This window comes from Podarcis vaucheri, assembly GCF_965113315.1.
Source record: "Podarcis vaucheri genome assembly, chromosome: 13".
Lineage (NCBI taxonomy): Eukaryota > Metazoa > Chordata > Lepidosauria > Squamata > Lacertidae > Podarcis > Podarcis vaucheri.
Window position 1 is genome coordinate 20184584 of NC_138751.1, and position 26698 is coordinate 20211281.

Genomic DNA, 26698 nt, shown 5'->3' on the forward strand with positions numbered 1-26698 from the left:
CCTCTTTCAACCCTGCTTTTATATCATGGGTGGCTCGATTTGTCTTTGGCACACACAACCGCTACACCTGCATGCACCTGCGCACACACCCTCCCCAGCAGGGGGCGGAACTGCCCACTCACCTTGTAGTTTCCGGCGGTGAAAGCGCGGGGAGCCCAGGAAGCTGTTCTTGATGGAGTTCAGGCGGGTCTTCCAGGCCACGCCCGCCACGCCCGGGCTGCTGGGCGGCGTCCCTCCGGGGGTGCCGCTGGGGCTCTCTTTGGGCGTGTGCACAGGGGTGCCGAGCGGAGTGGGGAGGGGGCTTCCCCGAGGGGAGGGGTGGGGGGTGACCTGCAGCACAGATTTGGGTGGGGGTTTAGTAGAAGGGAAAAAGCAGCGGGGAGAGGAGGGCGGGTGAGGGGGCGGAGAGTTGGGGGGCAAGGGGAAAGGGGCGGAGCGCCGGCTCTGCAGGGCCCGCTCCCCTGCCGGGCTGCCCTTGGCCGGAAGCGTCTGAGTCTTCGCAGGGGCCGGGGGAGGCGATGGGAGGGAGAAGCTGAAGATGGGGCTCTGGGTGTGGGGAGAAGTGGGGGGGAGGAAGAAAGGTGAGGAGGGGAGAGCCGTGAGATGGGGGGTGAATAATGGCAGGTGACAGCCCCACAAGCCTGCTCCCAAAGAGAGTCTCGCTCTGTGGCCCAGACAGAACTCGGTGGCGTGACAAATGGCCTGATTTCGTAAGGATCTGCCTGCTCCACGGCAAGCCTACCCTCCATTCCTGGGGAGATATCTATGGCGCCCAAAGACTATGTGTCTCCCTCCAGCCAGCCTGCGCTGCAGCAAACCTGACATCCACTACTCCACCTCCCCTCCATCGCTTCTCCACGGGGCTTTTTTTATATTATGTCCTCCTCTGCCTGTCTGCCTCCCGGGGAGACCAGCCCTCTGCTTCCTCCTCCCGCAAACAGCCACCCTTTCCTACAGAGCAGCTGCTCCAAGCCTGAAAGTGGCCTTCCAGAACCTGGTGCCCTCCAAGTGTTGTTGAGCTCCAGCTTCCATCATCCCTGACCCCTGGCCAAGCTGGCTGGGACTGATGAGAGAGCCAGAGCTGGCCTGCATCATCGTCAACCTTCATTTTAATTTATTTATATGCTGCTTAAGACCCAGGCGGCTCCTAAGCGGCTTACAAAACATATATAACCCCATTTGCACAATGGTTAGAATGCGGCATAATTTTTAAAACACACAAGTAAAATACAGCATAGAACAATCCCATTAAAACATTAAAATATGAATGTGCATGATTGTTTTAACAGAGGAATCCCTTTAAAACAGCCTGGCAGTTGAAACAGGAGGCCCAAGAGATCAAGGGAATGTCTGCATCAGCTGGAAGGCACCAGGGGAAGGCTGCCCTGCCCCTTTCTCACAGGGAACCTGCCCTTCACCCTAGAGGCAGTCAAACCCTAAACAGCCAGCCTACTGCAAATATAAGCTTCCTCTTCTAAGGGTTTCTTCCCCCATTTGCTTCTGTGCACCTTTACTAACTTTGTGGCAGGCTGCAGTTCAAGGGCTGAGGTCTTCGCTGGCATGGAGGTGTCGTGCTGATCAAAGCTGCACCAGCTGGATTTCTGCCTTCTGTGCAGCTAGTAGCAGCAAAGAACCTGCCTCCAAACAATAAAGGGCTTTGCCTACTTCCACAACAGCCAACATGCTGCACTGCCAATGCTACCTAGCCTACAGCTTGCTGCTACTTTTAGCCAAAACAACCATGGCATGAAGCACACACAGCAGAACCTCTTACGAATGCCTCCGTTTACTAAATTTCAGGCACAGACCTCCCTGCCCTGCTCTTCTGGGGCTGCTGTTTGTTACCCCAGGAGAAAAACTGCCATTAGCAGCAAAGGCAAATAATAGCTGCATGCAGGGGAGCGGGGAGATTTAGATCAGGGCTGTGGGGGGAGCAAAGAGTTAAATCCCTTCTTTCCCATACCATGATCCCGATCTCGATTCCGCCCCCCCCAGCTGCTATTTAGAAACCAAGCACACACATGGGAAGATCATGTGCTTAATGCCATGCCTAGTTTGGTCCTTTGCCTTCCCTTTGATCACTTCAAACTGGTTTCTCCCCTTGCCTCCAACTTTCCAGATCTAGCTGTGGACCTGCCCACATTTTCAAGGCACCCCACCTCAAACTCATGTTCCCACAGAACCTTGAGCCTTGTCCCTTTCACCGAACCCTCCCTGCATATACACCACACATTTAAAGCACATAGCTCCCCTCCCCCCAAATCCTGGGAACTGTTAACTTACTCCTCGCAGAGCTACGATTTTCAGCACCCTTAATGGACTGCAGTTTCCAAGATTCTGGAAGGGTGTATGGGTGTGGGTGTGCTTTAAATGTGTGGTGTGTACACAGCCTCAGACCTCTCTCTCTGACATCCCTCATCAAGTCTACACACGTCTTCTCTCCTTTTCTCTTTAAGGTCATTACTATCTTTCACTGACAGAGGCCAGGCATGTTTGAAAGCTAGGTACCAGGTGGCAATTCAACAGGTCCAGCTTTCTCCTGGCATGGGGATGCAACAAGGGGGGAGAGGGGTGCATGGGAGAGTGATATGCACTTGGCTAATTTTCTGCCTGCCATGTATGCAAGCCCCACTGTCAGGAGAACCAGCAATTGACTGAGCACCTCTTCCCTCCCCTCACCAACTTGAACTGAGTGCAAGATGAGATGTGAATGAGGCTGCTGGATCTGCAGATCTGTTTCCAAATCCCAGTCCCTCCAAAACCCACCCCCTCCCTTCCCTATGCCCCACAACATCTTTGCCCACCACCCAATCTTCTGCCCCTAATGTTTGTTTCCCTTCCCCAACGCTGTAATTTCTCCAGTATCTCAGGTACTCACCCTGGGGCTACTGAGGGGACTGGAGGATAAGCCAGTGGAGGCACCACTTACAGATCGAGACCTGTGGGTTGGGGAGAAATCCATATTGAGGGTTAGTACCGTCTTGGGGGTCAGATGAGACACACAGGAAACAAGCAGGAGGAGATACACAAAACTGTTTTTGCAGAAACAGCAGTAAGGGGAGCAAAGCATTGTGTTTCTGTGCAGTTTTTAACACAACCAGCAGGGGCAGCAAAGATCAACAATGCACAAGGGCAATTCTAACAACTGAAGAATGGGACATGAAAGTGTTAATTCTAGATTTTAGAATGTTTTATCGTTTTACTGTTGTTAGCCGCTCTGAGCCCGGCTTTGGCTGGGGAGGGCGGGATATAAATAAAAAAAATTATGATGATGATGATACAAACTGTGTTTGCCTCCTTGGCAGAAACTATGCATTAAAAATGAAATGTTAACACAAAGAGCCAAAATAACTGCTCTACATGCAACTACCAGCAAGAGACAGCAAAGTTTTGTTAGTCCAGTAAATATACATTGAATTCCTCCTGCAGCCACTGGATGGCAACCAAACGTTAAAATATTTGCACTTCCCAGTTCCAGGAGCAGAGGAAGCACACACACAAAAGGTAATGGCGCCCCCTAATGCCAGGCTGCAGAAGTGTCACTGCTATACATGTACTCACCGCTGGCTATGTTGTGCCATCTCTATGGCCCGCCGGGCCGGAACAGGAGAACCGCCATCGGTGACGCTCAGAACTTCCATGGACTTCCGCTCAGGTCGGCGCTTCCCGTGTCGGTTCAGCATGGGTGAGTCGACTCGCTTCCGAGGAGGGTCTAGAATAAATGGGGGGGGGGGGAGAGACAGTACTTTAGTACTCGAGAGGAAGAGAGCCACATTTCCAAATACTCTGATGCCACCTCTCTCGTCCTCTCTCTTAGAATCATACAACTGTGGAGTTGTAAGGGGTCCCGAGGGTCATCCAGTCCAACCCCTTGCAGTGCAGGAATCTCAACTCAAGCACCCATGGCAGGTGGCCATCCAACCTCTGCTTTTTCAAACACACACACTGCTTTCACTCGGCCAGGGACAGAAATTTATTGGGCGAGGGGGTAATGGTGACGAGAAATGCAGTTCACAGGGCACCAACAGAAGTCTGCAATGCATTCAGTGACGGGATGCACAAAAATCCAGCTCTCGCTTAGATGTGGTGGCAACAGTGGGATACTTGGGGGAGAATGTCTTCAAGGACTGTGCCCTAGAGTAGTTTAGAGCAGGTGTCGGGAACCTTTGGCCAACCAGATGTTGCTGGACTACAGCTCCCATCAGCCCGAGCAAGCAGGGCCAATGGGTAGGGAGGTGGGAGTTGTAGGTCAGCACCAAAGCCGGAGGGCCAAAGGTTCCTCACGCCCAGTTGTATAGGTGACAACACCTGTTCATTGTCTTTCAGATCTTTCCAGGTTCCCCATCACAGACAAAATCCCCAAATGAGACATGGAAAGAGGGAGGGAGTCCTTGGAGGTTGCCTATCAACCCAGCAGCATTTTCTCAAGGGCCGTTGTTAAGAAGGGGGCTCCAGGGTGTTCCGAAAATGTCTTTTGGATCCTCCGGCAGAACTGTGTCTGTTGGCATCTCCCTGGGATTCCTGGGAACAAGCCTCCCACTCCCGCACCCTGACGGGTGTCGGGAACGGGCTCCCTGACATCTCACCAACATCGTTGCGCGGAGGCAGGTCCTCATCCTCGCAGCTGGGATATCTCTCTTTGCGGTCAAGGAGCAGATAGTAGATCATTTTCTCCTGGTTCTCCCTGAAGTGGAGAGGGGGACAAATTGAGGGAACAGGGTCAGGATGCAGGCAGCAGCTTCCTCCCCACAAACCCAAATATTTATGCTTAACACCCCCCCCCTCCCTGCTGCTTCCTGATTCTTCTGTTTTTCATCAATGCTTTTGCCAAGAACCAAACCTCAGCCCTCCTTCACCTCTCGTAGAACACACCCATGCCACAAACCTATGGGCAGTTTGAGCCAGTGTGCAAAAGCTGTTGCAACTTCTCTCAAAGAACTATGGGAACTGTAGTTTTGCAGGAGTGCTGAGACTTCTCTGTGAGAACAATCCTAGCTTCAGGAACTTCCAGGAAACCTATTCATTCAGCATTCACCCTGATTTGTTTGCAGGGAGGTTAGATAACGTTGCATCAAAGCAAGCGGTGCTCCACCTACATTGTTTATGTTTGATAAAAAAGTTCTACAGCACCAGTAAACTATGCGCTAGGAAAGCAAGTGTTACTCCACATTGTCTAATGCCTTTTCCTGTCACTTTCCTTCTTGCAGAAAGTCCGATCTCTGTGGGAAGTGGGTTTGCTGCTCAGAACGTCCCAATCAACCATAAACCTGAATTTGCCTGCAAATGATGGAATCTCACCCTCAAACAGCAGCCATCTGGAAGCCCCCTTCATCCTATAGCTCCCAATTCCTAGCGGGAAACCTAAGCTGCCTACAACCATTTTACACACCAGTCATAAGCTCTGAAGCACATGAGACCACCATCTTGGTGAGGCAAAGCAGGTCTGGCTTTTGGTCAGTGCCTGGATGGCTGACTCCCTGGGAAACACACGTATCTCACCTTGGGTTCCAAGGAGGAAAGAAAGGTGAGATACAATAAAATAAATATATAACCTCCCCCAAAGCATTCCTCCACTAGTTCAGTGCATCCCCACAGTGCAATGTGCAAAACATTAGACAGGCTCTCCTTCCCCATTCCTGCCACGTGCCCCAATCTCTCACCCCTCGGTCTGCAGCTCCTGCTTCAACTTATTCTTGTCGCGGAAACAGCCAAGGGAGTGCATGCTCTCCAGCACGTCGGGGTCCAGCTCGCTGACTGACTGAATCCGCCGGATGGCCACCTTCCTGGGAATTGGCTGCTCTGGCTCTGGTTCATTCTTACCTCCCCTGGGAGAAAAGAAGCACAGATCATGTAAGAGGAAAGTAAGGCTGGCTAAAGGTGACTATCAACCTCAGGTTGGCAAATGCTAGCCAGCCTGGCTTTATATTTTCACAGTGGAGTGTGCATGTCAAATTTTGAGGTTGGGTTTAGGGTTGTCGCTTTTCTTCCCCCCATGCAATTTTTTTACAATTAATTGTATGTATAACAATTAATACTGTACGTATAACAAAGCACGGCTTTTGTCATGATCTAGGGTCCAGAAAAGAACCTATTTATTACGTATCTATGGAAATACTGTTTCAGGATTCTATTTTGCATCAGCATTTTAGTATTGTTGTAACAGCTTATAGCCAAAAATAAATAAAACAAACGCACTATAATGAATATGACTTTCACTTTTCTGGCACTCATGGATACAAAGCTATGTCTGGACACATTTAAGCTGGAAGCTCAGACATCAATGAGATGGATCTAGGGCAGGGTTCCCAAAACTTGGGTCTCCAGCTGTTTCTGGACTAAAATCCCCATCATCCCTGACTAGCTAGGGATGGTGGGAGTTGTAGTCTGAAAACAGCTGCAGACCCAAGTTTGGAAACCCCTGATCTGGAGGAAGGGTCACAGTTGCCAGGGATGTATTTGACTGAGAAACTATTAATACTCTGCCCATTTCCTGGGTTCAGTTTCTCCATGTGCCCTCCCACCTCACACACACATATCTCCACCCAGCAAAGCCAGAAAATATTGGGACTTGGTGGGAATCAAAGAGAAGGATCTGGAGGTACTCACAAGAACCATGGGTGCTTCTGGATCTGTTCCAGCTAAAGTCGCCACATGGAGGGGGGGAAACAATAACATTAGAAACTTTTTCTCCCCAAATCATCTATAAATGCAATCCTCTACAAGTCTACTCAAAAGAAAGCCTCACTGAGGTTGGCGAGGCTTAGTCCCAGGAAAGTGGATGTCGGAATTGAAGAGCTCCCAATCCAAAACTATGTCATTGCTTCACTTCCAACTAAGGGTGGGCAAATCTACCAGTTTTTGGTTTCTGATTTGTCCAGTCTTAAGTCCACTCCCCACATTTCTGCATCACTTTGCAGGCAGGGGGCAATTAAAAACCCTCATGAAAACTCATCAGCATTTTAATGGTTGGATGGGAGGTTGCCTGCTCTTGCAGTCACACTCCCTCTGAAGAAACAGGAATGCAGCCTGGGGGTACGCCTGGATCCTTTGCTGTTGCTCGAGACTCAGGTGGCCTCAGTAGCACAGAGTGCCTTCCATCAGCTTCAGGTGGTGGCCCAGCTGTGTCCCTATCTGGACAGGGATAACCTACCTTCTGTCATCTATGCTCTGGTAACCTCCAGGTTAGATTACTGCAGAGCGTTATCTGTAGGGCTTAGAAACTTCAGCTGGCGCAGAATTTGGCCACCAGGTTGCTCACCGTGGCAACATAGTTTAAGCATATAACACCAATCCTAGCCCAACTGCACTGGCTGCCAATTAGTTTCCAGTTCTTATTTTTATTATGTATTGTTTTCTCATGTTGTGAACCACCCTATTATCTTTGGACGAAGTGGGTATACAATTTTGATTAATAATAATAATAATTTATCCTAATATCTACATTTTTGCAAAGCATATTTTCTCTAGTACTTATATTTTCCCTAATATAATGCAATTTGTATGACACACACACACACACACACACACACACACACAGATAGTTATACCTCTATATGTCACTTCTTTTTGTTTCGTTTTGTCTCCATTGTTTTCTGTGTAATTTGTTTGCACAAATGTGTGATTCTGTGAAATTTCTTTGTAAAAACTGAAGTAATGTGTACAAGAATACATGAAAAGCGTGCCTCAAAAAAGCATTTTTGGTAAATATTTTTTCAACTACAATTCTGTAAATTTTAAATATATTTGTAAATGTTTATACACACCTTACATTAATATATCCATTTTCCAAATACATTACTCAGCTGCATGAGTGCACTGAAAAATTCAGAGAACTGCGAATTTCAAAAAGATGGCTGTCTCTTGGTTCATACATTGTTTTGGAAAATGCAGATCAGGTGAATTCGCCTTTAAAGGAAAAACGAATCGAATGTCTTCCCCTGACCCTACTTTAACAGCGTTTGCACCGCCGGGATTACTCACACTGAGTCTTTTCTCGGGCTCCACCTCAATCATGCCCCGCAGGAGGTTCTGGCAGTCGGGCGGGATGAAGTGGGGCATATGGAAGATCCCCCGCTTCACCTTCTCAAGCAGCTGGCGTAGGTTGTCGTCGTCAAAGGGTAGCGCTCCCTGCAGGACAAAGGGCGAGAGAACCGACCCCCAAAATGAAAGCTCACACAGATTTTTCAGTATTGCGATTTCAAATGCGGAATGGGTTTGTTTTGCTTTTTTGCATTTAAATTCAAGTTCTAGATGTTGGGCACTTAGTGCCACCTGTCCCTTCCAGGAGAGGTTCATCAGGCACCCTCGCTTTTGACTTGTACATCTTGATCTTTTTACACTGGCAAGCCTTTGTAACCATTTCATTTCTATTTTTTGGAATAGTTAATGGTTATCTGTATTGTTTTCAATTGTTGTTTTATGTTTCAGTGTTGTGCTCCACCCCAATACTTTGTGATGTGGCAGCACAGAAATGTGTTTGTAAATAAATAAAGCACATGCAACTCAGAGATGGGAGACCTGTGGCTTTCCGGATGTTGTTGGACTACAACTCCCATCATCTCTGACCATCGGTCGTGCCAGCTGGGGCTGATGGGAGATGAAGTCCAACAATACCTGGAGGTATTCACATCAGTGAACTTCAGTCCATCATGTCCATTAGTTTCAACAGGTCTGAGTAGGACCAGCACTGGACATAGGTTGCTCTGAGCACAGCGTTGGGCATAGGTTGCTCTTTGCCTCTGCCACAGCGAGGACAACATGGCGGGGGGCGGGCAGGGGGTGTTAAATAGCCCGGCAATTTACTGGGGAGCAGCCTTACCACCAGCAGGGCAAAGAGGATGACTCCGCAACTCCACATGTCAGCGCGACGTCCATCGTACTTCTCCCCCTAAGGAGCAAAGAGCAGAGAGATTTGGTGGGGTTGGCAACTCGGGAGGGCAGGGGAAGGACAGGGAAAGCTTGGCTGGGGATGAATGACAGACAATAAAGAAATCAGAGTGGAGAGTGGAAGGCTCGCCCAAGTGTTAAGAACAGGCGGGAAGGGGATATATCTCCATAAGGACGAGAGAACCTTGTCTCTCGCCACCTGCCCCAACTCCTCCTGCCCACGCTTGGTCCATTACTCAGCAAGCTCTATTGTCTCCTGGCTCCAGTCTATGGCCATCAAGAAGGGATCAAAATTTCCCCATCTTCCAGGACCGGTTGATGTTCCCCTTCCCCAATACCCTCCACAAGCAGTAGTGGCTGCTGCAGTGGAGCAGAGCCACCCTCTCAACATTGGCTTTGCTGCAGCTTATGCAGACAGGGCTGGCATGTGCTGGTGGCACAGCTGGGCTGAGTGAATGACACGCCGACACAGCCAATCAGGCACTCGCACCAGTGTCTCTCTGCAGCCCCGACCTTGCAGCCGCCCTGACCCAGCCTTGTCCAGGTGAGCTGCACCAGGAGGGTGACTCTGCCCCCTCAGTCATCTGCCACTGTTCACAAGTGGGTGGTCTTCTTCCCAGCATCAAAAACGTCTTATTTCTGGGGGAAGGAATTCAGTAGATATCCTCCAGGTCACTGAATTTAAATTTCAGATCTAGCAGCTCTGGAATGAGGATTATGGTGTTTAAGAGAGTAGATAGGTAGCCGTGTTGGTCTGCCATAGTCAAAATAAAAAAATTCCTTCCAGTAGCACCTTAAAGACCAACTAAGTTAGTTCTTGGTATGAGCTTTCGTGTGCATGCACACTTCTTCAGATAGTGTATCTGAAGAAGTGTGCATGCACACGAAAGCTCATACCAAGAACTAACTTAGTTGGTCTTTAAGGTGCTACTGGAAGGAATTTTTTTATTTTGGTGTTTAAGAGAGTTGAGGTTTTTCAGAAGAAGCTACCATATTGTACAGAGCAAGGCCTTACTAAAGCAGGGATGGGGAATCTATGGACCTCTATCGTGGGACTACAACTCCCATCAGCCCTGGTCAGCTGGACAGGGCTGATGGGAGTTGGAGTCCAACCGTGCCTGGAGGCAGGTCGCAGGTTCCCCTTCCCAGCATAAAGGGTGTGAGGGATGAGAGACAAGCAACTACCAGTCACCTCCAATAACACCTTCCCCTGTCCAACCCCACATATAATTAGAGCAGTCGCCAAGTTAAAAAAGGAAAGGTAAATTTATCATATGAATTGTAGTTGATTAATCAATTAATTACTCACTTAAATCTACACAAATGTGAATATAAGTGGGGGGAATCGTTCTACAAAATGCCACACTTTACTCCGTTATTAAATTACACAAGCCTGCATTGTACCAAGCACCATCCTGGATACATGACCTTTCACACATAGGAAGGGGTGTCTCTTTTAAAATGCTGCTTGCTATCTGCAGTTTGTTACATCCTTATAGGAAGAAAAATTGAACTGGGTCCACGCAAATGCTACAATCCTATATACCTTTTTTTCCAACCCGAGGATCGCCTTTCCTTCTTGGCGACCTTCTGGGGGCCACATGCCAGGGCTGGGCAGGGCCAGAGGCAAAAGTGGGCAGACCGAGACATGTGAAATTTGCCTTTCTGCAGAAGGCTATTTTCCACACCCACCTCCCTACCCTCCATCCAAACAAACAGGAAGCATGACCAGAGCCCAAGGACAAATTCCAGCCAGGCAAAAACACTTGAGGAGGGTGTGGATCATGTCTGGTGAAGGTTGTGGCTCTGGATGGACTGTGGCCTGGGGAGAGCCCTGAGGGCCAGGCAGAGAGGCGTGGAGGGCCACATTTGACCCCCGTCTCTGCTATAACCTGTGAAGAACTCCCATTCAACTTGATGGGACTTAACCTCTGAGTTAACAAACATAGGATTGTACTGTGAGTTAGTTGCCCATAAGCCCCACTGGAATCAATGGGTGTTAAGTCAATCACCAATACCTTTTCACATTCATTTAAATGGGATGTAAGCGCAACTAGTTTGGTTTGAATTCGACCCACTTCTGAAATCCGTTGACTGATTCAACAGAGTCTCCTTTCAAGTCAACCAAAACTGCTCCCCACTTTCTTGTTTTAACAAATTAAGCAACCAACCGTTCAATCCTATACATGCCTACTCAGAAATCAGCCCCACCCAGATCCATGGGGCTTATTCCATGGCAAATGGGTAAAAGATGATGACATACGACTGGGAAGCCATTACCCCAACCCAAGTGAAGCCTGGGGCCAGGCTTGACGGACCCCCTGGTTTGATCCCTGGGCAAGAGGGAAGGGAAGGAGATGCCATCAAGGCAAGGGAGGGGTGTGGGCACTAGGCCTGAGTCCTTACCTTGATCACCTCAGGACATGCATAGTGAGGAGAACTGCAGCCCAGCATTGGGGGCAGAAAAGAGAAAGACAGAGAGACAGAGGAAGAGTGAAACGCAGGAGAAAGCAGACCCCCCCCCCAGGGCCTCGGGTTCAAACAGGCATGTGAAGAGGAGCCTGCGGGACTTCTTCCCACCCACCCACAAGCACACCGCCCCCAAAAACCTAAGATGTATTTGTGGATGGAAAATGCCCCCCCCCATTCATTCTTGTCCCACAAGTGCTGGGAGGTTTCAGTTGCCAGGTCCAGGAGGCTGGCCACGAGGAGGCAAGATGAGAGACTGAGGCAGCGAAGGAGTCTGCACATACATTTAAAGCGCATTTAGCACACATTTGGTAAGGTAAAGGTAAAGGACCCCTGGACGGTTAAGTCCAGTCAAAGGCGACTGTGGGGTTGCGAAGCTCATCATGCTTTCAGGCTGAGGGAGCCGGTGTTTGTCCACAGACAGCTTTCCAGGTCATGTGGCCAGCATGACTAAACCACTTCTGGCGCAACAGGACACAGTGACGGAAACCAGAGTGCACAGAAATGCCGTTTACCTTCCCGCTGCAGCGGTACCTATTTATCTACTTGCACTGGCACGCTTTCGAACTGCTAGGTTGGCAGGAGCTGGGACAGAGCAACAGGAGCTCACCCCGTCACGGGGATTTGAACCGCCGACCTTCTGATCAGCAAGCCCAAAAGGCTCAGTGGTTTAGACCACAGTGTCACACGCATCTCTCTAGTATACATTTAAAGCACGTGAACTAGCACACATGAAGCACATGGAACAACTCAGCCTTCCTTGGCACTGCCCCCCATTTTCTTCTGGGGAGTGTCATCACATTGACACCATACATTTAATGCTCATTTAAAGCACACAGCTCGCCCCCAAAGAATCCTGGGAACTGTAGTTTGTTAAGAGTGCTAGGAATTGTTGCTCTGTGAAGGGTAAGGAACAGTTCCCAGGATCCTCTGGAGAAGGTCATGTATTTTAAAATTATGGCAGGTATGTAGCCATAGGTGTGCTTTAAATGTGTGCTAAAAGTGCTTTGAATGCATGGTGTTGATGCTGTGATGGTGGAAGTGCTTTGGGTGTAAGAGGGTGGTTTTTCTTGGGGAGGGGGGTCTGCCTATACATCACACCTGCATTTACAGCAGCTTACAAAAAAGGAAAAAGCAACCAAAAAATAATAATAATTCAAATAAAATACAGATTATAAACATTCAAAAAACAACTGCAAATTTTATAAAGGATGTGCAGTCATGTGGCTGCAACTAGGCAATCTCAAAGCATTTCCTCCACTTCCTCCCAGAACGAAATATGTCCCAGCTTTGAGGCTAAAGAGCTGGCAAGCGGAGTTCACTTTCGGGCCAAAAAACCAATCGTGGTATTATTCATGCTATCAGTAGTTACGTGATTTTAAAAAACAACAAAACAAAGCATATTTCAGCTGGGGGAAGTAAATTCAGATTTAGACTGTCACATGAACACAGTGGGGCCTTAACCACAGCCCTCATCTGGATCAGGCTTTCCCACAGCTGCTACTTCTCCCAAAAGAGATGTTGCCATTGTCACCAAATAGAAGCCAGAGAGGTGCGAGGGCTGATCAGAACTGGAACAGGGTCAGGGCACAGTGTTAAAGCCCCGCTCCCCTGACACCACAGTCCCGACCTGGATCGGGGGTGGGAAGGCAAGCACACAGTGGCTGCTATTTCCTTTAAAAAAAAAAACAACAATTCACAAAATTACGAATTGTGTGACTGACGTTACGTTCAGTTTGGACAGTGCTGAACTTGAGAAGCTGCAGTGTGAAAAACCAGAGCCCACATCTGTCTTCTTTTTGCTAGCATATTTTTTTTTCTTTTCCAGATTGGCGGCCTTAATGGGAGAGTGACTGGTAGGGCTACCAATCGGGTTTGGGAATCCCAGAGCAGGGGGTGGAGCAAGGGAGAGCTGTGGTGGTGTGGGCCAGACAAAGTGGTGAATTACTATACCTAGGTTCCCTGGGAAGGGTCACAGCACAGGGATAGGTGGGAGGGTCGACCTATGGCAACACAGCCAAGGTGGCATAGCTCATATCATTCCTTGGATGAGCCCCTTGTGCCACTCTATTATAGGGCTGGCAAATCCCCCCAAAATCCACCCCTCTGCAGGGGTGATTCACATACTATACAGCAGATGTTTCTGATTTCTGGATACTCCAGTGAACCCCGTCATGTGTGAAAAGGAAGCACATTTCTTAAAAAGACATGCACCAGCTTCTCTGGGTTTGCAGTCATGTGCTTCCTTCCCACTTCACGTTTTATGGTATTCCCTGCAGGAAACACCTGCGGTGCTTTTGGTGTTCCTGCCACACAAGGATCAACTGATGCCTGACTCCTCGTCCTCGTCTCTTTCGTGGCGTTGTGTGCAACCCTCCAATCAGCCCTCCACACGTAGAGGATGGCTCACCCACAACTTGTTTCCAGCAGGCTATCTCCGACCTGCAGGGAGGCCATGCCGAAATCTGCAATCCGGATATTGTTCTTCTCATCCAGCAACAAGTTCTCCGGCTTCAAGTCTCGGTGGCTGGGGAGGTCCAAACAAAATGAACGGAGACTGGTCAGCGGGAGACACAAAAGGCACATGCACGCGAAACATCTCTTGCAGTCAAGTAGCTACATCTGGGATTATCCCAGTGAAGGAAATGCGATCAGAATGGACTTGCTTTTCCCCGCCCCTTGAGCAGGTTTTTTAAACACAGGTGCTGAATCGGACCTGTGGCCCAGTGGCCAGGGAATGTGCTGGATTTCAGAGAACCCAAGCTTTCTTTTTGAAACAGGAACAAGTTTCTAGTTGCCATGGCTTGCTTGCTTGCTTGCTTGCTCAGAATACGAAGTAGCTATCCCAGAGTTGCTACCCTGAGAAATCATCCAAAACACACAATGAACAGCAGGGTGTTTCAGCTAGCCCTCCTTGCTGACTCTCCTGGGTTATTCACAATTCACCATGTTACCCTACTACAGAAACTGTCCTGCGTACTAAGATCAGGGCAAAGTAAGTCAAGAGCTCCTGAAGTGGCCAGAGATTTTTTGTACTTTACTCACTTCAGCCTCTCCTCAGTTAATCTGAAACTGAAGCTGCAAATTTCAATCAACTTAAGCCTACAATTGTTGCGACGAGAGTTGCCAACTTAGCACTGTCTTTGCACCCCTGAACAGCAGCTCAATATGCGGAACAGAGTAGGTAATGGCTTTTCCTTGGTCTGGTTGGGCTGTGCAGAAGGGAAGAGAAACCTAAGGCCCTTCAGGCCTCACTATCTGACCCCTAGGACTCTCTCAGAACCCCACCCCCCTTTCCAGGCTATACCCATCACTGGCCTCTGCTTCATGCCTTTCTCACAAGCTCCTTGAGCTTTGCTAATGCCTCTTGTTTGCCTTGGAGGAAAGACGGAGAGAGAAGTGTAGGCAGAGAGAGAAACCTCTGGCTTTTGAACAGCTGGGACATAACCTACTGGACAAAGGCTAAGACTGGAGTCACAGCCAATGCTCCACCCACTTTTGCCTTTAGCCACAACCACAACCGGCACAGGGCCCCCAGAAAAGTTGCCCACAAGGCAATGTGGTCCTTAGACTGAAAGAGGTTCCTCACTCTGGTTGTACAGCCACAAAGCACATTTCAGTGGTCCATAAGGTAGTGGAAGATCCAAACACAGTCTCAGCGACTCAGGGATGGGACAGCATGATGGTTATGATGATGATTAAATAAATAGACAGGTAAGCTATTATTTTGATAGCTCAAAGTGGCTTACAAAATGAGGACTTTGAAATAAAGCATCATAGACAGAATACAACACAATCAATACTTACACAATACCAAGGGAACAAAATGCTATGGCAGCAGAAGAAAAATAAACCATAAGAAAAATCATTTCCCCCCTTTCCTGCTGGGGAAAAAAAGAGCTACCTAGCAATATGTGATAACAGCAACAGGCAATGAACAGCCGAGGAGAAGAGGGAAGATACTCACCATATAGAATAGCTATGGCAGAAATCCAAAGCTGAGACAATTTGTCGGAAAAACTTCCTGGCTTCCTTGGGTGTGAGGCGTCCCTTCTTCACCAAGTAGTCAAAGAGTTCCCCTCCTGAGACATGTTCCAAGACAAGGTATCTGACGCGGAAGGAGGCAGAGGGACCGAGAAGCAGGGAAAATCGGGAAAGAGGTCATGAGAATCCATCGGGCCCCCTGTGGAGAACAACCTCACCGAATTCCTTCTAAGCCGGAGCAACTGCAAAGCAGGCTGGGAGAAAAGAAAGCTGAAAGCTTTGCCACAGAAGGTGGATGGGAAACCTGGTGCCTTCCAGATGTTGTTGGACTACAACTCACATCACCCCAGACCTTTGGCAACGCCGGCTGCGGCTGATGGGAGTTGGAGTGCCAACATCAAGATGGCGATAGGTTGCCCATCCCTGCTATAGAATGAGCAGTTCAATGTCTCTTCAAGTCACTTTTGGGTAAGATGAATTACAGGCTGTTATGCAATCCCAAAACACTGTGCAGACACCAGCTGTTGTAGCTGTAGAACCCAAAGGAGAGAAGCCACAGCTGTTGCAAACATGACAAAATTGCCTCATGGAAAGCACTTCTCTGAAATAAAAACTGGGCAATGTACAAGTCATGGGTGGTAGCAGCCGCTTCACACTTTGCTTAGTTGCATCTGCACTGAGGAAAGTGTAACCAGCCCCAGGTTCCCAGCCGGCATACTGTGTACAACACCACATGCAGCTAAATACACATGTGTGCAATCTCACACAGGACTGTTGACATTACATTAAGCATGCCATATATTAAACAAATGAGTGTCATTCAGCCCAGACACTGAGGTCCAGCTTCAAGGGCCTTCTGGCGGTTCCCTCCCTGTGAGAAGTGAGGTTACAGGGAACCAGGCAGAGGGCCTTCCCATCAGATGTCAAGGAAATAAACAACTATCTGACTTTTAGAAGACATCTGCAGGCAGACCTGTTTAGGGAAGCTTTTAATGTTTGATGTTTTATTGTGTTTTTAATAGTCTGTTGGGAGCAGCCAGATGGGTGGGGTATAAATAGTAAATTGTTGTTATTATTGTTATTATTATTATTATAAGTGCTTTCCACGCCATGTCTAAAGTGGTCTTTGGCTCTCAGGACATTACAGCAGTTTGCAACAGCATGAACCTAGGCATTTCTGCTTGGAAGTAAGTCCCTGCAGTGTTCTATGGTTCTCACTCTCAATTTTACATCATATGGCGCTCCTAGGCATAATTATTCAGCAATAAGGTCCCATCAGTTCAATGACCTGGTTTGCACAGTATGCCAAACCATGGATTGTTTAGCCTAACTAAGGTTTATCTGAATATGTCAACCTGGCCCAACAGACTAACCACATGAAACCATAGTTTATGGTTGACTTTTGGAATCATGGCTTTTTAAAACTATGGTTTGCTGTTATGTCCAGCCTTCTTAATTGGACTTTGTTTGGCCACCCCGTCCCAGATCCACACCAAGCTCCAAAGGCATTGCTTGGCAAAAAGCAGCTGGAAAACAAACCAAGCTCTGGAGAAACAAGCTATGGTTTGTTTGGCCGTCTGTGAGGCAACTTACAGTTTGTTGAACATGATTAAAACAAACCACGGTTTAGCATTATGTTGGAACTCAGTCCTGAGTAGATGCATTCAAGATTGCCCTGCGCCACCACCACTAATATTGCTATTGTTATTAATATTTCTATAACACCGTTCACCTGAGTATCACAAGGCAGTATACAATATAAAAACACAAAAATTAATAACAAAAACAATACCCCCCACAATTTAAAAAGCCATAGATTTATTATTATACCTCCCGTCTCCCTACCAAGTAAATTACAGTACATTTCAAGTCCACGTCAACCTAATTCTCAAAGGTTGTAACGGTGAAGCCTAAGGGTACACTGGACAGAAGTGATTTTAAACAACCAAAAATCTATCTTGAGAGAGCTTGGAAGTTTCTTTACTCTTTCCCCACTTCACACACACAAAATAGTTTTTGCCAATAAAGGAGACCTCTTATTCAGGCACAGATTAAAGTAGTTGCAGGCCCCAGGCACTCTCATAATTGTAGCCCTCCAACACAGACCAAGTGATAGATATTTATGTTATATAGGTCCCATAATCTCTATAAACAAGAGAACACTGCAAGGCTCTCTTTGCTTGCACTACTCACCATTGAGAATGAGCTTTTGCAAAATAATTAAAAATTAAAAAATGAAAGTCACCTGTGATTTTGCCAGCGAAAGCAGCCTCAAAGTTAATATTTAATTTACATTTACTTAAGACGTAATATACCTGTATGTCGAGGAATGATTTCATAAACTGCTAAACCAAACAACCTGCTTTAATTGGATTTTTTGTAGGCCTCAAACTTTTCCATAGGCCCTTGGGAGTTTCGTAGGCCCCAGGCACTGAGGTCTATTTTCCCTAACGGAAAATACCCTACCTATAGGTAATACACAAAGGGGTTGGAGGGAGGAAGAAGCTGCCCGGAGGAAACATTTTGAATTTCATTTCAAATGGTTCTACAATGCAAAATAATTTCCTCAAGGCAGCAGCCTCTTCCTCCAACCTTTCTCTCTCTCACTCACACAAACACCTCCTCCCATTGTGTCAGCGGGAGGAGGATGACAAAGAGAGCTTATGTGTGGGGATTGCCAGTTGTCTGGCACTGCCTGGTATTCTGGACGGCCCTCTCGCACACGACACACACACACACACCACACACACACATGTTCACAGAGGCTCTGCCGCTCTGGCGATCTTCACACGCATGCAGCAACACAGCTATCTCCTACCTAGGAAACCACCCCACGGTGCCAAGAATTTCAGAAGCAGATGGGATCGCCAAACACTTTTCTTTTTTAAAAAACGTGTTATTTTACGGATCCCGTCCCTCTGCCTTTAACAGCAGACTTGACACGCAGAAACCAGGCGTCTACTCTCACCTGATCTCCGCAAATAAATGTTTCGGCAGCTAATATTTCTGTCGCACTGAACGTTAAACACACACAAAAATAGTCGGTTTGCTCAGCCTGTGGCTCCCGCCGTGTGTACACACAACATGAAACACAAACCCACGCCTAACCAGCACCTGCCTTGTCGTTTCTTAGCAAACGATGTCGTTTCGATGTGGCTTTCCTCCCCCCCCCCCGAACCAGCTTCAAATCCGAATGGAGAAAAAGAAGCACCTAGCTGCCAGCAATGCGTCTGTGCAAAAGGGAGCAGTGGGTTTTGTGGAGGTGTGAAGGGGGGAGAGGACTGGCGGTGCTTTGGGTTTGAGCGCAGAGAAAGGAGGAGACCAGCTCTGAGCATGACAGACGCATGAACCGGCTCCACAACAGCACAGGCTATTATTTATCACATGTTGGCATCCTGGCTTCCAGGGGCCATATGTATGGCCTGGCGAGCGCACCAAAGTAGGCCCAAAGCCAGAAACGCAGTTGCAGCAAGGGAGGGGAAATCATTGCAGAACAGCCAGAAACATAGACGCCAGCCGCCTAACCACGTTTAAAATTACTTCTCAGGGTCAGACTTCGCATTATTATATTAAGCACGCTCCTTTTAAGAAGTGATTAAGGCCCAGCAGCCCCCTTTCTTAACAACAATGAAAAAAGCTGCTATTTGTCCCTGAAGATGCTATTCTGGAGGGGATTTTTGGCAAGGAAGCAGCACAAGGTCAAAGAATTAAGTTCCCTTCCCTGCACCAATGCCCCAATCCTGCTCAGGACCTCTTGTGGCTGCTTTTTTTATTAAGAGAGAGTCGTGGAAGGTCGTAACTGTTTGTTTTCTAAGTTGTTCAACGTTAACATGGCCTCTAGGGAGCAATTCAGTATAGCCCTGCCAGCATGCCTTTTCCTCATCTCTCCACAGGTAAAAGGGAAGGAGGCTAAGCATGCAAACACATTTAAAATATGTGACTTCTCCCAAAGATTCCTGGGAACCATAGTTTGATGAGGGTGCTGGGAGCTGTAGTTATGTGAGGGGGGTACTCTACAGTTCCCAGGGTTATTTGGGGGAAACCAGTCCTTTTTTCCTTAAAAAAAATGTTTAGTGGTACTCTCAATTTCCTACTCATATTGAAATACTGCCCCCTCAATGAGGCCAAACTTAGATTCATAAAATGTTTAGGGCAGGGGTCAACAAACTTTTTCCACAGAGGGCTGGTCCATTGTCCCTCAGACCTTGTGGGGGGGCCGGACTCTATTTTGAAGGGGAAAAATGAACGAATTCCTATGCCCCACAAATAACCCAGAGGTGCATTTTAAATAAAAGGACACATTCTACTCATGTAAAAACATGCTGATTCCCGGACCGTCCACAAGCCAGATTGAGAAGGTGATTGGGCCAGATCCGGCCCCCAGGCCTTAGTTTGCCCACCCATGGTTTAGGGGTCTGCATCCCCCTGCACCCTGCCCCCAGAAAAAAAGCACTGGGGGAAATAATGATCATAGCAGCAGCAACCACCACCACTATCCCATTTACCTGGGAGTAAGGCCCATCTAAATCAACCAGGCTTACTCCCAGATTAGGTGTGGTTAGGACTGCAGATTTAGCATGCTTTGTTTTGCTTTTAAGGAAGCAGAATGTTCAGGGAAGAAGTTTAGAATATCCCTGAGGTGGACCAGAATCCCCTGTGGCTGCAACCCTGACTAGAAGGGATCCCCAGAATGTGTCCTGGAAAGAGGATCCTCAGCAGATATATCAACAAAGTACACTACCCCCCCCCCCATTCAAGCTAAGAAGTGACTTGCTCATAGGAAGCTCAGCTCCACTCTGATGGGGACATGTGAACATGGGGGGGGGCTGGGGGGAGAGAGAGGCCATCTGCAAATAAATACCTACAAATATTTTTTGTTCTCGTAGACATCATGGAGTTTGAGCACATGGGGGTGTTCAATCAGCTTCAGAATGGCAATTTCCCGCTCCACCTAGAAGGGAAGAGGGAGAGAATGCATGTGTGGTTATATACAGGGGGTAAAGAACAAACTCTTTTGAGCACTGCCCATGTCCTAGCATCTACAGAAGGGGAGCTTCCTCCTGGGTTCTCCGTGAAAGAAGAGAGTTTGAAATAATTTATGAGGTATTATTTGTGCAAGATGCCTGGAGTGGGTTTCCAGCCAGCAGGAGGTCTCAATAAAACAAAATAAAAAATGGACAGTGGTGGATGTGACTCAACAGAAAGTAGAAAGACAAGCCAGGTTGGCTATGTCTAAAGCTCTGTCAGGAACTGTGGGTTATATCCACATCATAAGCACATTTAAAGCACATAGGCAGAATTGACATCCGGGGGGAATTTCCAGAAGGCGGAGCTTTGTCCTGGATCTTAGGCAAGTCAATCGAAAAATTGTGTTTTTTAGGCATTGGGGGGGGGGGGGAAGCTCCACAACTTTGGGGTTTGTCTGGTTTTTTCTTTTTGAAATATAGCAACCGTATGGGTGCTGGGAGTTGTAACTCTGTGAGGGGTGAACTACAGTCCCCAGTATTTCTTTTGGGAGGGGGAGCAATGTGCCTTAAATTTATGGCATGGATTCTACAACTTTTGATATTCAGCACTACAAATATTGACCCAGGAGTCCTTTAAACCAGGCAGTGGCTCACACGGCCACCAAGGCTGCTAGTCTAAGAGAACACCACCCCAAGACATTTTGATAAAGGGCGGTATATTGAATTGAATAAATAAATAAGTACAGGCCCCTCCAGCCAGGAGTTTGCCATGACAGCCTATGTTCCTTCAAGCCTAGGAAGTCAGATGCTGCTGCTGGGCCAACCTGATGCTATTGAGGGATATTTAAGGTGCCTATATGTATTTGCAGGAGGGAGTCAAACATTTTGGGAAATTTGTTGTTGTTTAGTCGTTTAGTCGTGTCTGACTCTTTGTGACCCCAAACCTAAATTGGGAAATTGAGGTTTGTGCAATCAAAGAGCTATGTCACCCTGGTGCAACAAATCCACTTAAAAAATAATCAGCCTCTTTGCAGTTAGTGAAATGATGCAGAAAGGTGTTTATAAGTGCAGAATGAACAAATGATTCATGGGAAGTATAAACGCCCCACAAGCAAGTCAGAATGAATGCTCATTGTCATGTAACCTCTCCACAACCAAATCAGAATAAATGCCAGATTATAATCTAAACTCCACATAAACTTTGTGCAAGCAAATCAAGGCAAATGCTCCATAAATAGGTCAATTGAAGCAGCCTAAAGGCTTGCAGATCTGCTGATTTCTTTCAGCCTGGCAATGTCTTGCAGAGGGAGGCCACCTGGTGCCCCATTTTTACCTCCAGATTTCGGCTCCTAGCCTGTCTGTCTCCAGCTTGCCAGCCTGCCTCTGCTGGGGCACCACCTGATGTTGCCAAACACGGCGCTTCCAATCTTGCATATGCCTCCGAGTGTGCAAAGCCTCCCCTCCCCACCCCACCTGGTATATCAGAAGGGGACACAGAATTGTGTCAGCTGCTGAACGTTTCCTTCTGGCCTTGGCGAGTGGCAAGTGAGGGCATACTGAGAAACATCTTCACTGTTCGTTTCAAAGCTTCAAGCTCCTTTTCTCCCACGGTCTGACAAATGGACAGGGGTTTTTGTGTGTGTTCTTTACATATTACAGCCTCCACAGAAAAATTGCTCAAAACTGCTCCATAACATAGCTAATATCACATGGCATGTGGAGCATTTCATCATTCAGGGTTTTCTCCATGTCAGCACAAACTTCAGGAAAGGGGGGGAGAAATCACACCAGCGCGAGGGGGAAATGCTCCAACTAAGCTGATCCGCACCATGTGATTAAACTGCTGCCATGTGGACTAAGTCAAAGTCCTGGACTGAGGCCTAGTATACTGATGAAGGCTGGCGATGTCATCAGCTCATGCTAAACCTTGCAAAGGACGCTGGTCCAGAAACAAGGCAGGCCTTCTGTATCATGTGACATCTGGCAAAATAAGTCTGGAATACGGGAACCGCGTGAGCTCACCCATTTTTAATCTTGCTTTATTTTCTGCGCTTTCTCAGTTCTCATTTTCAGCCAAGGAATTTAGAGGGTCAATCCTTCAAGAGGAGGTACTACAATTGTACCGCTCTTATGACATCCAAATCAAACAAACAACAAACAAGCCCGGCATTTTTTACTAGTTTCTGCATCTTTTTCCTGCTTTCTAACTCACCAATGTCTGCATTTGGCGAGAGTCTGATAGTGTTTTGCACTTCTCTCTGCAGTGAGGTACCTGCTAGTAAATTCATTCCAAGCCATGTTGTGTAGGCTGTGAATGTGTCTGACCACATCTGGCAAGGCAACCTGGGTTGAAATTTCTGTAAAGATGAAGTGCAGGGCCAGAGACTGAGACTCAGCAGGTATTTTATATTTATGTATCTCTCTGGTTTGCACATTCATCTCCACCTGCTTCCATTTTCATTTTTCGCTGCCCTTACACCATTCCCAACAAACAAACCCACATGCTCACCTTCATCAGTACTGACTCTGAAAGCTTTTCCCGGTTCACAATCTTAATCGCCACTTTCTGCCCTGTGATGCAGTGTACGCCCAGCTTCACCAGACCTACGGAAACGAAAAGAAGCGCCAAAGAAGATCTGTCACAATGCAGAATATCGTAACAATGCGAAGAAGGTTAATGATGATATAAGTCAAATTTCCTTCCCACCAAATGTATCCCCTTTAAAGGTGCAAAATATACTTCCTCTGTGCAGAGCAGGGGGTGGACCTGTAGCCCTCAAGGTGTTGCTGGACTACAGTTTCCATCATCCCTGCCCACTGGCCATGTTTGCTGAGGCTGATGGGAGTTGTAGTTCAGCAACATCTGGAGAGTCACGTATTCCCCACCTCTTGTACAGTGTATTTTGATCATACACCGTAGGCAGCTTAAGGGCTGCAGCGGGGTGGTCCTTTACCTTTTTTTTTTAGTACTTTGGAGTGATTGATGACAGGACTAGAGGCTTGCACATACGGACGTGACAGAGGGACCTAAGGCACACTTTCTGTGCACACTTACTGAACGCAGTGAGCTTTGTTTACACCTCTGATCTCCCAGCACATTTGCAAACAATGTAAATATTAGAAAGAGACCTTTATGCCACAATCCTAGGTCTGACTGCCTGAAAGTAAGCCTCACTGTGTTCAACTTAAAAGGTAAAGGTAAAGGACCCCTGACAGTTACGTCCTGTTGCGAACGACTCTGGGGTTGCGGCGCTCATCTTGCTTTACTGGCTGAGGGAGCCGGTGTTTGTCCACAGACAGTTTTTCCGAGTCATGTGGCCCGCATGACTAAGTCGCTCCTAGCGAACCAGAGCAGCACACGGAAATGCCATTTACCTTCCCACCGGAGCAGTACCTATTTATCTACTTGCACTTTTTGGCATGCTTTTAAACTGCTAGGTTGGCAGGAGCTGGGACAAAGCAACAGGAGCTCACCCTGTTGCGGGGATTCGAACCGCCGACCTTCCGATTAGCAAGCCCAAGGCTCAGTGGTTTACACCACAGCGCCACCCGCGCTTACTTCCAGGCAAATGTCATATAGGATTACAGCCAAACTCTTCTGCGATCTTATCCAAAGGAAATCAGTGCTTCCCCTGATGGCAGGGAGTGTGTCACAATATCTGTTGTTGATTTGATAGGAAATGCTGAAATTCTGGTGTCGATGTGTTTCAAGAATACTTTGGAAGACATCGTGCTCCCAATTCACATGGAAGGGACCATGTTCATTATGCTGCTTTCTGTACTCCCCGCTTTCTCAAGGGGTAGTAGGGTTCAGCAGAAGCTCATACAGAGTCAGTTTGCCCTTGCAGGAAACAGAGCTGGACCTTTCTCTGCCCATCAGGCACTCTGACTGTGAGTATATTCTAAGGATGGGGAGGGGGGGGTAATGAATCCACCTGGATCATGGAGAAAGGGGCCATAGCTCAGTGGCAGAGCCACGCTTCACGTACAGGACATCCCAGGTTCAATTCCTGGTATCACCAGTTAAAAAGAACTGGTAGCATTTGCACCATCTCTCTCTCTCTCTCTCTCTATTTTGTACAGTATAGTAATATTTTATTATTTTTCCAGAGCGAAAGTTACATTTGTTACTCAACAGTTATATTTCAGCTCAACATTCAACAGACAGCATAAACTCTGGACTATGCTACTAAATACTTATTTTGCAGGAGTTGGGGATATTTTTGTTTTTCTCATTTTTAATTAAATATGCCTGGCAGTGCGCCCTATACATGATGGCAACTATAGAACAGTACCTTTCACCACACAAAAGAGAGACTGAATACCGTCACTATTTCTCAGGTTCCCAGACATAATGAATGGATCCCCAATTAATTCAGATTCCCTGCCTATTCCCTGCCCTTGCAAAGGATGAATCACTGTAAGGACTTCTAAAGAGTGGAGTTCTCAAATAAATCCTATGAATTAGAAGCAGTGCCCAAAAATTATCCCAGATCAGTGCCTGTCCTACGGCTCCAAAATACACCTTATGTCTGAAAGGGGCATTGAATGTAATGAGATTACTAAAACTGCTAAAAAATTATTTCACAGACTGGAATCAGTCCACAAGCTGTTGGATAACAGGCTCTGATCTAGCCCACCATTGTGCCCTAACAAAGGATACGCTATACCAGCCTTCCAAATTAGCTCATCAAAATTATTAGCTCACAATAATTTGGCCTAACCCATAAGGTTAGTACAACTTTTCCCAACCTGACTCCCCTCAGATGTTTGGGACTATGTATTCTTCCAGATGATTTATTTATTGAGCATTCACCCTGATTTGCTTGCACCAAGTTTATGTGGAGATTAGATTATAATCCAGTCTTTACTAAGCATTTGTCCCAATCTACTGGCGACATTGTTATACAACAATGAGCATTCTCATCCTGATTTGCTTGTGCAGAGTTTATATGTCTTCCCATTAGTCATTTGTTCATTCAACATTTCCCCGTCACTTTCCTACCTGCAAAAAGTTGGCTACTTTTTAAAAGTGGACTTGTGCTAGGGCAACAGAGTGCTTTAATCCACTTTAATTATGCAAAGCCAACAATTTATTGGTGGGCGCTTGAATCCCTTCTGCAAAATATTGACAGTCTGGAGGCATCCTACGACTGCCATCAACCCCAGTCAGCACAGCTGAAGAAGACTGGGTTAGGACAGTTTGTTCCCCTTCTAAACAAGACAAATCCCTTTTCAAAGTCAAGTGTCAAAGCAGTCCCTTTCGATAAAATGGATGGCATATACGAGATAAACAAGCGATCATTACAGGGGATTCCATTTAAAAACGTTGCCATCATCCTGCTCCACTTTTGCCCATACTGCCCTGTCCCACAGGAGAAGGAATATGGTGAATTTAAGGAGGGGTAATTTATCCTGGACGACCCTTGTCCATTGCTCGAGGAGTACCTCCTGTTTAGCTTGAGCCTGGCATCAGCAACAAGTTCAGTCAATAACGGGCCTTGTAGGGACTTTTTAGACACCTCACCTGGGATCGGCAGATCCCTGAGATAAAGGCCAATGATCGCATGGGTTATTCTGGAGAAAGCAAAATTTTAACTGCCAGCCAAGAGGACTGGTGGTGAGTTTCAAATGGCCCCTGCCCCAGAAGGCCACTTATATAGCCTACCTTGATTTCAGCAAGGCATTTGACAAGGTGCCTCATGATATTCTTGTAAAGAAGCTGGTAAAATGCGGTCTTGACTATACTACCACTCAGTGGATTTGTAACTGGCTGACTGACCGAACCCAAAGGGTGCTCATCAATGGTTCCTCTTCATCCTGGAGAAGAGTGACTAGTGGGGTGCCACAGGGTTCTGTCTTGGGCCCGGTCTTATTCAACATCTTTATCAACGACTTGGATGATGGACTCAAGGGCATCCTGATCAAATTTGCAGATGACACCAAACTGGGAGGGGTGGCCAACACCCCAGAGGACAGGATCACACTTCAAAACGACCTTGACAGATTAGAGAACTGGGCAAAAACAAACAAGATGAATTTTAACAGGGAGAAATGTAAAGTATTGCACTTGGGCAAAAAAAATGAGAGGCACAAATACAAGATGGGTGACACCTGGCTTGAGAGCAGTACATGTGAAAAGGATCTAGGAGTCTTGGTTGATCACAAACTTGACATGAGCCAACAGTGTGACGCGGCAGCTAAAAAAGCCAATGCAATTCTGGGCTGCATCAATAGGAGTATAGCATCTAGATCAAGGGAAGTAATAGTGCCACTGTATTCTGCTCTGGTCAGACCACACCTGGAGTACTGTGTCCAGTTCTGGGCACCACAATTCAAGAGGGACACTGACAAACTGGAACGTGTCCAGAGGAGGGCAACCAAAATGGTCA

General features: G+C 47.2%; 1 protein-coding gene across 9 annotated transcripts in view; it reads right to left on the reverse strand.

The window, feature by feature from the left end:
* Nucleotides 1–26698, reverse strand: part of BRSK1 (BR serine/threonine kinase 1) — a 56006-nt gene that overhangs the window by 9722 nt on the left and 19586 nt on the right. For 2 of the 9 annotated variants that reach the window (XM_082196928.1, XM_082196929.1), the window contains 13 exons: nucleotides 22816–22910; nucleotides 20205–20290; nucleotides 15323–15463; nucleotides 13766–13882; nucleotides 11293–11326; nucleotides 8819–8887; nucleotides 7981–8127; nucleotides 6607–6638; nucleotides 5661–5825; nucleotides 4587–4684; nucleotides 3562–3712; nucleotides 2879–2939; nucleotides 123–546 (listed from right to left, as the gene is read on the reverse strand). In XM_082196928.1, the coding sequence (XP_082053054.1) occupies nucleotides 123–546; nucleotides 2879–2939; nucleotides 3562–3712; nucleotides 4587–4684; nucleotides 5661–5825; nucleotides 6607–6638; nucleotides 7981–8127; nucleotides 8819–8887; nucleotides 11293–11326; nucleotides 13766–13882; nucleotides 15323–15463; nucleotides 20205–20290; nucleotides 22816–22910 (1620 nt within the window). Of the gene's footprint in view, nucleotides 1–122; nucleotides 547–2878; nucleotides 2940–3561; nucleotides 3713–4586; nucleotides 4685–5660; nucleotides 5826–6606; nucleotides 6639–7980; nucleotides 8128–8818; nucleotides 8888–11292; nucleotides 11327–13765; nucleotides 13883–15322; nucleotides 15464–17654; nucleotides 18551–20200; nucleotides 20291–22815; nucleotides 22911–26698 lie in introns of those variants that run through there. The other 7 variants (XM_082196930.1, XM_082196931.1, XM_082196934.1 and 4 more) reach the window with 7 other exon arrangements.